At 44.2% G+C, this 12,386-nt stretch overlaps 1 protein-coding gene across 5 annotated transcripts in view; it reads right to left on the bottom strand.

Moving 5' to 3' along the window:
• Nucleotides 1-12,386, bottom strand: part of LOC148396836 (A disintegrin and metalloproteinase with thrombospondin motifs 20) — a 66,231-nt gene that overhangs the window by 34,513 nt on the left and 19,332 nt on the right. For all 5 annotated transcript variants that reach the window (XM_088377627.1, XM_088377623.1, XM_088377624.1 and 2 more), the window contains 7 exons: nt 12,011-12,173; nt 4,922-5,160; nt 3,853-3,936; nt 3,648-3,772; nt 3,541-3,581; nt 3,247-3,352; nt 1,683-1,829 (listed from right to left, as the gene is read on the bottom strand). In XM_088377627.1, the coding sequence (XP_088233753.1) occupies nt 1,683-1,829; nt 3,247-3,352; nt 3,541-3,581; nt 3,648-3,772; nt 3,853-3,936; nt 4,922-5,160; nt 12,011-12,173 (905 nt within the window). The remainder of the gene's footprint in view (nt 1-1,682; nt 1,830-3,246; nt 3,353-3,540; nt 3,582-3,647; nt 3,773-3,852; nt 3,937-4,921; nt 5,161-12,010; nt 12,174-12,386) is intronic.

Below are 12,386 nucleotides of genomic sequence, written 5' to 3'. Positions count from 1 at the left end.
ATCCAATTACACTTAAAAGTCACAAAGGGGAGTCAAGCCCTGGTTGTCATGGTAACAAGGTCGACGTACTACCAAAGAATATGTCATATAGACAGACGGTCCCTTATTAGCACATCTCTCAGCAGCAGTCAAATGGAATTCATATTATTACGTTGAAGGTCGAGAGAAAGATGTCATTTTGACATATTTTTAAAGACCATCAAGAAGTCTGTTCTTACAGTCCTGCACACCTGGCAGCCGTCCGGAGACATGAAAGCGGTTGATCGTCATCACATGACTTTTGGAGATGGCGAACGTGTCATGGACGAAGAAGAAACTTCATGGTTGTTGCTAGTGTAGTGGTTCCCATAGCTGACTGATTTTTTTCCTTTGCATTCTTTTATTTTAAACAAATTTTTAAATTTAATTAATTAGTTAAATTATTAACCTTTAATTTAGCCACAGATTTTTTTCCTACGCATTCTTTTATTTTAAATGGATTTTTAAATTTAATTAATTAATTAAAATTAAATCATTTATTTAAAATTTTTAGGGGGTGTCGCTGTTTACATAACTGACTTTCCTACAGCTGGCATCCATTTCCATGAAATCAAAATGTGAATGAATATCCCAGGAAGCTTATAAAATACTAAAAATGTGTCCCTTGAGTTAAAACCTGCAATATACACAGTGAAATAAATATTTAAAAATAAAATGCATTTTTCAAAAGGGTAACATCATCACACGCATTGCTGACGACAACGTCGTTTGTCACTGATGTCCTCTTTAAGACTTCTACATCTAATTAGATTCAATCAATCGGCATCCAGCCAGGAGCGGGATGAATGCTTTCTTTATGTCGGGTTGGACTCTAAATGACATTGCAGGTTTTTTTTTTTTTTCTCCTGCAACAGTGATGTCAAAAAGAGGACGTTTGAGAGGTCTTTTGGGGGGGCTGCGGATTGAATTCGGGGCGAGAACGTGCAGTCAAAACATGGACGTACTCGAACCAGGTGGACCCACAGGAGTAGTCTGAATCAATACTCGTCATTGTTAGCTTGAGAGCGACTTCAAAAAGCGCTCTCGAGGGTATTTCCCACCAATGCACTCGAGCCGTCGCTACGCAAGCGCCATATGCTGACTATTTAACAGACTCACATTGTCATGGGTGCTGCACAGAAGTTGCAGAAGAGATTCATAAAGAATGCCGGAATGTTCCATGTCATGAAACCGCAACCAAAATGGGATGCTCGGCCTTGTAAATGCAAATGAGCATTCGCCTAAAAACGCCTTAACGAGATTCAACCGGTTAACAAGGCAGCCCTTTGTGAATATTTACACAATTAGTTATTGTCCATTTGCTCTATTTCCAATCAAAATAATGTAGCTAGCCCCGTTAGCAAAGTTGCTAGCACCATGGATAGTAGACAGATATGTTGGTTCAAATGCTAATGTTGCTAATGAGCTAGTGGTATTCAATAATTATTTAGCAGCTCATTAGCTATTTTCTATTTATTTATCTGTTTGTTTATTTTTTCAAGAAATGAGCAGCTTGTGAGTTTGGAATCCAGGCAGCCGCTAGTGGTAGCCGCTAATGCAGCGAGATGTTACTTAGCTAGCTGTTTCGACATTATCACTTATCAATTGAGCAGTTTGTGTGTGTGTTAAGTCCAGACAATGTGGCAATATTATCGTGTACATACTCAAGGAACTCTGTGATGTACTTGCGGCTGCACTTGGACCACGACCAGGGGTTGGTGTCATGGTTAAGGGTGGGAGCCATGACATGGTACTGGTGCTTCATGCCGGCCTCTTTACATTTGGGGTTATCATCGTGGGGCATGTTGAACCTGGTAGACAGAAGAGAGACAGAAAGACAGTAAGAGTTCTGTGTCAGTGCAACATCAACTAACATAACAATGATTTAATAATCATCATGTAAAATACTTCAAATCAAATGTAATTGGATTTCTGCAGATTAAATCCTATCATCTTGCGTAATGACCAAATTATCTGGTATTTCTTCTCGGTTGCTCCGCTAATCTTAGCTAATCCGTTATTGGTCAAATGGGAGCAAAAATGTTTGACCCAGTCCTTTGGCATATAAAATAAAACATATGCCTCTAATGAGTCAAAAAAAAAAAAAGCCAGCATACATTCCCCGGCTGCTAATAAAGAAAACAGAGCTGATGTATATAAAACAAAGGGCGCCGCCGTGCATCTGCAAATTAATGAATTCATCCTGCTTGTCTGTTATTGGCAAGCTTATAAAAGTCCATTTTCTTGATGCTGTGCAGAATCCGGACGGGTCGCTCTGCTTCTCGCATGCACGAGCGCGTGTGTGTGTATTTACACACAGCAGCCCGGCGCAGCTGTAGGATGTCTAAGATGTTTACAACAGGATGTGGGTCAGCGCTGGCTGCAATGTCAGTGTGCATGTGCGTCCGTGCGTGCGTGCGTGTGTGTGTGTGTGTGAACGCTGATTGACTTGACGTGAATTTACAGCATGCAGTCTCGAAGGCCTCAAAGAGATAAGAAGCTGTTAGTGTAATGAGGCCGTAAATCAGCCAGTTCGGTGCCCCCTCGGGGAGGGAACGCATCGTTTAGGAGAATCAATGGCGGCGGCGGCGCAGCAGGCATTGAGTTGGAGGCATCGCCGTGTCATTAGCACAAATATGCGTCTGAAATGCCCACTGAGGCTCGCTGGAATGTCTGCGGGTTTATGACGACGCTTCCATTCTGGAAGTATCAATTAAATGAGACATTTTTACACAAAGTCAGACAAGCACCTGCCAAAAAGGGAGAGGAATCATACTATAAATCCAATTTTTTCCCATATTATTGATTGCCTCTTGTCAATTTTGCATATTTAGGATTCAAGATATTCAACCTCAAACCTGATTAAGATCGACTATCAATGCTTGGGGGGTCCTCCGAGCCATTTGAGAAGGGCCTCCAGTCCATTAGTGCAAATTGGGTCCCTAATCCTGCGCAATTCTGTTGAGTGGCTCCCACTACCTGACACGGGCTTTCCCAGGCCCGCTAAATAGTCTCGCCTGTGAACGCGGCGATTAAACGCGCCGAGAGGACCGCGCCAACTGGCTCGAGCCGACTGACTCGACAGCTGCTGAAATTGAAATACATACGCAGGCAGGTAATGCTTGAGTTTCTTTACAGCTAATATTTTGGTATGTACGAGAACTAAAATCTGACCCCCTTGGCGCCCCACTTTGGCCCTATCCGTCGCAGTGACGACGTGCAACTTACACATGGCCCAGCTCGTGAGCGATGGTGAAGGAAGCGCTAATTCCGTTTTCCTCGCTGATAGAACAGCTGCGGTAGTGGTCGCACATGGTCCCCAGTTCTGCGAGCCCTGTAAACACGTAGACGTTGTGCTCCTTTGATTATTAAAACGTTTCTTCCGCTAAGAGAGATTAACCCCGCTTTCTACCACTCTGCCCCTTCACTATAATGCTATTAGCCGTCTTGCCATAAACACATTACTGCACGCTTTATGAGCTCGGAGCGGAAAGTTCATTTTAAGGAGGGGAGAAATCTTACCGAGAGTGTCACACTTGTCTTTAGCGCGGCAAATATCTTCCCTAAGGGAAAGAAAAATAAATCAATATGTATTTTGGAAGATGATTGTTTTTTACCGGCAATTGTACCTGGTGATGAGGAGGGCGGTGTCATGGTGAGAAGGGTGGTTGTCGTCCTTGACGTTTTGCTTCTGCTGCCAGGTGCAGAAGTTGTGCAAAGTGGTGGCGGCGTTGAAACTCACCGTGGGGCCATCCTGGGAAACACATAAAAGCATCCATGCTGATTTCCAGGAGGATTGTCAATGTTTACAAATCACACCGAAACGACCGAGACCTGTTCATTATGGATGACGATCAGCTTGACAATCAGGATATTGATGAGGTTTCCCACGCTGGGGTCCTTGTACACTGCTGCTACCTGTAACAAAGACAAGGCACAGACAAAAAAAAATGCAAACTTCCAAAAACCTGAACCACTTTGCGCTTGGAATGCCAATAATACAAATTACAGTCCACCGGGGGCGACTTAACGTGACCTGATATACCGTTCAACATATCCAGGGTCTTAAAAGTAAATTTCATTAGCCTCCTCAACAGGCGCCTTGAACACAGCGGCCGACTTAAAGCTGAGCGCCGGCCAAACATTCCCTCGCTCGTTTTCCCCTCCACTTCCCTCGCCGTGCCGGTGCACCCCTGTCACGGTCGGCAAGCGGTCTCCTCGGGCCGTGTGCAGCCTCCTGACAGGAACTCATTAGTACACTATAAACATTTAGCTCGTCTCAGCCCTGAGGGGGGGACGTAAACAGCGGCCGGGCCTGTCTTTGCTCGCCCTTCGTCCAAGTCAAACACAGCACCTTGCTCCATCTGTCTGGCCCCCGTTACAGTGGTCAGAAAAGTCAGGTTTTCTAAACTTTCACCATATATCTTCCTTCAAGCTAAAGAAAAAGCTCAACGCATCCCCTCCTCGATGTTAAGTATTATCCAAATACCCGAGTCAGCAGCTAAAAGTCTTTCTGGATCAGCACCAATGAGCTATTCCTACTACGGCGCTAGTTTTATGACTCCGCTGGGAGCAGACGTCTATATTGTTGGTCGGCTCGTGTAAACACTGGCGGGAGAAATGTTGGGATGTCAAACTGTTTGCTTTACGGTCCCCACTGTACCTGATCGGACTATTTTCAGACACTCGGTCACTCGAGATAATGAAGGGATGTTCTGCTTTGACCCGAGTCGCGCTACCTCCCAAGTAGTCAATTTTAACATCACTCATCTTGGCTCTTGTCAATAGGAATGGCCATTCGATTCAATTAAATTGATTATCGTAACCACTCAAAGTGAAGTACATCTGTCGAATAGTTTTTGGGAATTTCTGTAATAATGTTTAGAAACATTATTTTACTTACTACTGACATGATTGTTAGGATGTAGTGTTCCAGGTTGCGTCCGTGGTGACGTGCCATCTTGGCGTCGGCCGTCACCATCAGCTCGACGTAGCGAGGGTAGGAAAGGAAGCGCTTGCGTCGGCGGAGGTGCTTGGGCTGCGTTCCGTTAGCGGCGTTAGCGTCCACGGCGGCTCGGAGAGAGTTTAGCTCGTCGCCCATGTTCCCTCGACTCTCCAAAGAGACTGTCCTCTTGCTGTCATCTGAATGGAGACGGAAATAGAAGACACAAATGTTTACTTGAAATAATAACGCGATCGTCAATATTAACATTAACACTAAATGACATAAAATCAGTTTTTTTGTTTAATTTCAGATAATAAGAATTATGCAAGAATCAAAATCCATTGACTAGAAAAAAAAAGATATTTTAATTTAGTAATTTACAACACTGGTGTAACAGACATCTGAAATATTGTTTTAGCGCTAATATTAGCATTATCGCTAACAATGTATTTTTGAGCTAAATTAGAAGACGCCAATTAGCAATTTAGCTATAACTTTAGCTTTTGTTACTTTATCAATGTCAGAGGATTTTTAAAAGCATTGTGGTACGTAGAAATGTTTTTTTAAATTTTATGATTTCTGTAGTTTTTATGAAGGATTACATTGCTGGGAAGGGCACCTCTCATGTTTTGCTAGCACTAATATAACTCGGGGTGAGGGTTTATGCTCTCGGAGGTCACATTAACTTTTTCCCTCGGCATTTTCTAACACTTAAAAGAAAAGGGGAATCCAAATGAAACATAAACAGACATTCATGGAGCATTTTATGACTGAGCGCACAAGAGGCGAGCATACTTTGGAGTCCATCGACCTCACCAACCGCCTCAACTTTTGGGTGAAGTGTCCCTTTGTCTTGTCTGCGGTCAATCTTTCCAGACAGTCAGACAGAGAGAGATTGTGTGAAACTGTTAGCTCAGTGAAAAGCCAAAAAAAAGAAAGAAAGAACTTGTTGAGATTATTCAAGCGATGCCCCCAGCGGGCACGCGAGGCAGAGCGTGACTCCCTGGCACAATGGCCGCGTAGCCCCTCGCTGCCGTGAGGCCGAGCCCCATGCCAGCGCCTGTCTCAGAGGAAGAGCCAAGCCCGCCTGTGCTCGTGCACACAGCCAGAACAGAGCTTTGTATTTTACAGGAAAAAAAAAAAAATCTCTGGAACCCAAAAGCCTTCGCTAAAGCCCTTAAACAGACTCATCTCCGTAGATAGTCCGACTTCAAAGGGATTAGCATGTAAGGAGAAGCTCGAAGAAATTGCCTTTAAGTCGAGATAAAAAAAAAAAAATTCTGAAGAGTGGGAGGTGAAAATATGGTCAGTGTTTTAATAGCCTCAAAATCAGCGCAGATTAGCCGGACATAACCTCTCCCAAAGCGCATTAGGTTCAAATCGGCCTCTCGTCGAGTCCTGAGCTGCTACTTACACCATGACAGGACAGAGGTGACTGCCCTGACTCGCACCGAGACCAGGCGTCAGTCACCATTCACGACCAATCGGCATCCCTTAAAGTAGCGGTCGCGTTAGCCGACGATGTGAACGGCTTACAAGTAAACAGCCCTGAACGCAACTTTTCATGCTAGCAGATTAGCGCGTTTCCACAAAAAAGCCGACTCATCATCAGTATGGTTTCAATCCAACGAAAATGTCTTTGGCCGTATTTGACGCGTTAGCGCTTTTGATCCGCTGAAGCCAAGTCGATTTGAGTCGGTGGTATCCGATAGGCCAGACAGATCCGAGCATGTCTTGGCGGCTATATCGTCGGATAAAGTCTATATCTTTAATGGCTGCCATGTGTTCGCGCTTATTGAAGCCGACGTGTCGTGTCTGTGGAGTTGCCGTGACAGATTCCAGCTGGGGTTATTTTCTGCCACTGTCGACTGTCTGGGGTAGTCTTAAAAAGACCCGTGGAGGATTGACAGTCACTGACAGTCAGAGGTGAGGAGATGCGACAGGTGAGTGATGGTTCCTCATTGCCTTGGACTGGGGCCAGAGAAACATCAGCGTTGTCGCCTATCGATCGGTTGACAAGGTGAACTTCTGACCTGTTGAGATCAGCTAATTTTGTTTACATGAGCTCTTAATAATGTTATTATTCATTTCATTTTGAAGATATTGTCAAAAGTTCAATAAAAAACATTTTTCCTTTATGTTTGTATGGGTTTTCCGTAATCCTGGTTGAATTTGTTTGATTTTTTTTCTGTTTCCTGATAACCTTTAAAGAATTATGCAATTTTGCTATAATTTTTGGGTATTTTTCTTAAAAATCTTTTTGTTGTTAAAATGTCTTCATCCTTGCCCATATACGCCTTGACTGCTCCGATAGTCCATATCAGCTGGAACGATAGCTCCCACATAGCTGCCAAGCTGGAAACGACACAAAAGCACAAAAAAAAAAAAAAAAAAAAAACGACACTGGCCCCTCGCCAGCTTTTGTCATTCACATTCATCACAAGTATTTCGGTCCACTCCTCCAAACACATTCTTGGATAGACCACCACTGAGCAGTTTTCAGCATGTCTCCAAAGCACTACTGTAAGTCTACAAAAGCAGATAAAAGTTGAGTCATTTAATCGACTAGCCTTTCTTTCATCCAGCCACCACAATTGCACTTAATGGCACCTTTCCTCTTAATGGACGGTAACCGGAGTATCTGGCCTTGCGTGGACGCGAAGCACTACTACCTAGGCTCGGCGTAAGGTACACTGTCCGCTTAATTGGCACCCTGGGACGGGAGCGCTTTGACTCTCAGCGGGCCGTTGTAAAAGAATGTTAATTAGTTCAACAATGAGATGTGTGTTTGCTATTGTCGGCCTCTCGGCATTGATACTCTTGACTCGGAACTGAGGGAGAGTCAAAGAGCAACGCTTTGATGTGGAGAGGGGAAACGGCGGCGAGATCATTTGCGATGACTGACTGCGGAAAGCCAATAATCCATTTCATGCTTTTGCTATATTGGCTTCTTGAGCTTGTTTTGCGATGAAGACAAGCGGGCACTGGAGTGGAAGACCGCGGGGCAGCTGGAGCCAAGCAAATGACAACATTTATGAAAGGATACACGCTGGGCGAGACTCTTGTTGTTGTTCTCGGTTCTGTGGAGAACCGCCAGGCCCGACGGGTCCGCTGGCTCATTAAGAAGACAAACTGCGGCGTGTCACAGTTTCTGTCATCTTCTTATAGCTACTGTTTTTGACTAGTTTTTGAAAAAAACAAGCTAGGTGTAACCCAAGTGAAAAAGTATCGGTGTAGTAAGAATCAAGTACAGGACCAACCCCCAAACGGGACTGAATCAGTCATTAGGCCACGCCCCCAAGGCACCCCAACACTTATTTCTAAATTTACTCTAAGAAGACAATAAATATGTGAGGTGGGGGCTGAGGTAACACAGATTCAGATGAGAACACTCAAGGCTGCAGTATGCAGACGAAAAGATAGCCGAGTGAACATTTTGACGGTTAAACAATGTTTGCCAGACTCAACGAGGGTCCTGTCACTCCGAGAAGGGGAGGGGAGGGGCAGGAATGAGAGGACGACTAAACCTCCAGGAGCCAGCTGACGTTTACCTGAGACTCGGAGATAAAGGTGATTGGTCATCTGTCCATCATGACCTTTAAGAGTCACTTTCCCTGACCTCTGTAACATGAGCGAGGCCCAGCTTTGCAAACCAGCTGCTGACTGTGTACGACCCAAAAAAAAAAAAAAAACTGAAGGTCACGCTAATCCATCCTGCGAGTGACAAACAAAGCGGGAAGTGAAGTTACCAACAACAAGTGGCTCTATTCACATACATGAAAGCGCGAGGGGAGAGCGGGACAGCGATTCAAGTCGGCTCGTTCAAAACCGACCCCGGGGCGAGGGAGGGCCCTTTTTCCATGTAAATGAACCCATTGAACAAAAAAAAATAGAAGAAAAGAAAAAAAACCTGATGCTGGCATTTGAACTAGCATGTATGCACAGTGGGCACCGAGGGGGCAATCCCATACAGTGATTATGTTGAGGGTCAGGGGTCATGGATGTCATGTGGGCCCAGTACTGCCCCATCAAAGGCCGCCAAACAACACAACAAAACGGGCATCAATGACCGCCGACAACAAAACATTGGGACGCTAGTGTTTAGCTATTCAGCTGCTAATGTTTGCTGTCAAACTGTCCATATTCAATTTACTGTTCCTAATACATTCAAAGTATGGCAGTGAGTGAGGGGGTGGGGGGGGGACTGGTATTCAGAGTAGCAGACAAAAACTGCGAGAAAGAGGCTCCCTCTTCGTCTTCAAATGGGTATGTAGGAGAAAATAATCTACCCTCATTGTGGAGACCCTCATCCTTGTGGCGATCTCTATCCACTCATGCCGGGATTCACATGCAAGCTCACGGCAATATCGCTTAAAGTCATGATGTCATAAATAAGTGTAAAAATTATTATGGAAATATTGATATATTTATATATACGTACGGACATACTTTTGCTTTGGCTCTCTGGAATGTTTGTACAGACGAAGCGTTCGAAACAGCCGTGCAAAAAAAGCATGTTAAGATTTGTAAACAGTCTCTCAATTGCTGAAACAACACACGAGGGTAACACTTTTAAAAGCTCTTATCGCTGACACCTCAATGGGCGCTTCGGAAACATTGACTTACTCTGTTTCCGACGCATATTTCTGCGAAAGACGACTGTACAAACTGTGGAAACTTGAAGGCAAACAAGCGTTCTTGTTGTCATCTCGTCAAGCTGTCGTACCTGAGTAAAAAAATATATATATATATATCCTCGCCTGCTCCCTGCTGATAAACATGTTGTTTGGCTTGATAACAAGCAGCTTATTTCATCTCGGTCTGATTCAAAAAGATGTTTCACTCTAGAAGACATTAAAAAGAAAGATGTTGTGAGTACTTGGGCGACGATAGTTGAAAAAGGCAACCTCCTGCCCCCCCCCACCAATTCCCCTCATTGTTATCCATCTTTCAAATAGTAAACTCCTCTTTAAAAGCACTTCAAAGTCCAAAGCCCACCGGACCATTCAACTTTCACACAGCAGCTACCAATTATAATTTAGTACCAGGGTCCTCTTCACGGAGACGTAAAGTGGGAAGAGGGGGAATAAAAAGACAAGGGGACTGACCCCCCCACAATATGAGAGTTTCTATTGCTCCTCCAAAAAGACCACGACGCCGATTCTCTGGCACATCATTTGTGAGATGAGATGAGACAAATCTGATTTGTAATAAAAAGGAGAATGTGTAAACAGTTTATGGACCAATAGGGAAAATGTCGTACAATGAACATAATTTGAATAGTAAACCTAGCCGCAACTTGTTGCTTTTATGGTGATTACCATTTTAGTGGCTACAATGTTAGAAAATGACTAAATGAAATAATTTCACAGACAAGTTTACAGACTTTTTCTTCATACTTTTGGTCACTTGTGATTTTTCAAAACAAAAGGCAAGAAATGACCAAAGCAAACAAGTTTGTTAGCTTAGCACGTGGCTGTTTCTTTGCTCTGGACCGTTAACGTTAGCTTAGCCCGTTGCTACGTCTTTGCTCTGGTATGATATTTATGAATACAAACATATGGATGGCTGATGTAATAAAACGGCTGGTCACTTGTTACATTTTAGGAAGAAAAGGCAAGATATGACTAAAACGCATACACGTGATTGTTAGCTTAGCATGTGGCTCTTTCTTAGGAAAAACAGTTGTTGTTTAATGTTATGTCTTGTGACCAATATGTTCAATGTGTGATTTTTAAAATAGAATCAAAAAGAGTTCTCGGGCAAGTTCGTATTTCACATTTACCGAACTTGTGAACGAAGCAGACCAAGAAACAGTCGCTGCTCGAGTTGTTGTATAAGTCGAGCGTCGCACAATCGCTGTTTGCATGTTGCCTGCTAGCGATAGCGTGTAGCGTACTCCGTGGCTTACAAAGACAAGAGGGGCCTGCTGACTTTGGCTCCGTGTGGCCTTCAAAGAACTTATTTTATATCGCCACATCTGAAGAGGGGCTCAATCTGATAAGGCAGAAGAGTCGCATCTCAGGACACTTCACAGTCAATGCTAGCCCAGTTCCACGGGCTCTTTAATCCCTTCGCGTATTGTCTGCCTGACGTCTTTACATCAAGACGGCACGTATCGTACCGTAGTCGCGTATCGAATCATCTTTCATTCATATCGAACACACCCTTAAAATATACGTATATATCCTGATAAAAAAAAAAAGCCACACGAGCAAAATTTGAATCGAGGACTCGTTCCCAGGGAGTTAGACGTGCAATAGCCACAATTGAGACAATCTACATTTCTCGTCTCTGTTTGCCGCACACAGACTGAGTGGCCGAAAAGTCAAAGCATATGAAGGAGGTCAGTGCGAGTTCTTTAAATTGTCAAGGCACACAATAGCCACCACGGCCGTGTGACAATGGCCCAGCTCGAGACAACAAGCCAACGAAGCAGCTTGCACACACAAGATTTATTTGCATCCCTCCAACAAAGGCTGCCCGCCGAGCTTCTCGCTAGGATGACAACAGCAACCGGAATCCGCTCGGTCGCCCTTTTTTTCAAGGGCTCTTCACCACCCAAAAAGAGGTCACAACAGATAGAATTTGAACATTTAATTATGCAAATGGATGACAACCATTGGCCACAGTGGCCATCTTTACTTTCTATCCTCATTTTAAAATCAGCCTTTGTTTTAGAGTCTGTACCCGTTCAGAGAGGGAACCTGCCGGACCACTTAGTCCTTCAAAATCAAAGGCCCGGTGTAATCTGTGTTCCCCAAAGATTTCTATAGAAACATTCAGGCCATGACGAAATCCTAAAATCCCCTTTGGTTCGTCATCTCATCACAACCCACTAGCTTTCCAAACTGAGTTGAGATAAAGAACTTTGGCAGAAACATTGACTGCGATCAAGCACTTTTACGAATTAAAGTGATTACATTTCAGGCGGGACACTCCCCTTTAATGAAAGAGAAATTGTGACTGGGTATAATTTACATTTCAGGGCGAGGTCATGAGGCGGTAAGTCAGCCAGACGGCGGTTACGGGCAAGACGTCTGTTACCTGAGGCCGAACAAGACTCGCCGTCGCTGGAGATGTTGCGCCTCCTCTCGTGTCGATAGACCAGATGGGGTTTGTGGTGCTCGTCGTCGTATTCCTCCTCCCCCTCGGCGTTCAAGAGGGGCTCCAGGAAGTATTCGCCGTCCGGTGTTGTGAAAGTGCCCATCTGGAGAGTGAAATATGTATAGGTTAGCATAGATTTGCATTAGCAATCAGCATTAGCTTGTCTGCTAACTGATTGTCTACACTAATTCCCTGAGTAAAAATGTTAAAAATTGAAAATATATTGCGCATTCCAGGTCCCACTTAGCTTCCATACTTCCAATAGCTGCGGTCTAGGAGCTCGCAGAACCCCTCGAGGCGTCACTTTTGTCTGATT

Source organism: Syngnathus floridae, chromosome 6 (assembly GCF_059516105.1).
Source record: "Syngnathus floridae isolate MCC-2025c chromosome 6, RoL_Sflo_1.0, whole genome shotgun sequence".
Lineage (NCBI taxonomy): Eukaryota > Metazoa > Chordata > Actinopteri > Syngnathiformes > Syngnathidae > Syngnathus > Syngnathus floridae.
The sequence above is the reverse complement of the archived record's forward strand: the minus strand, read 5'-3'. Positions and strand labels throughout refer to the sequence as shown.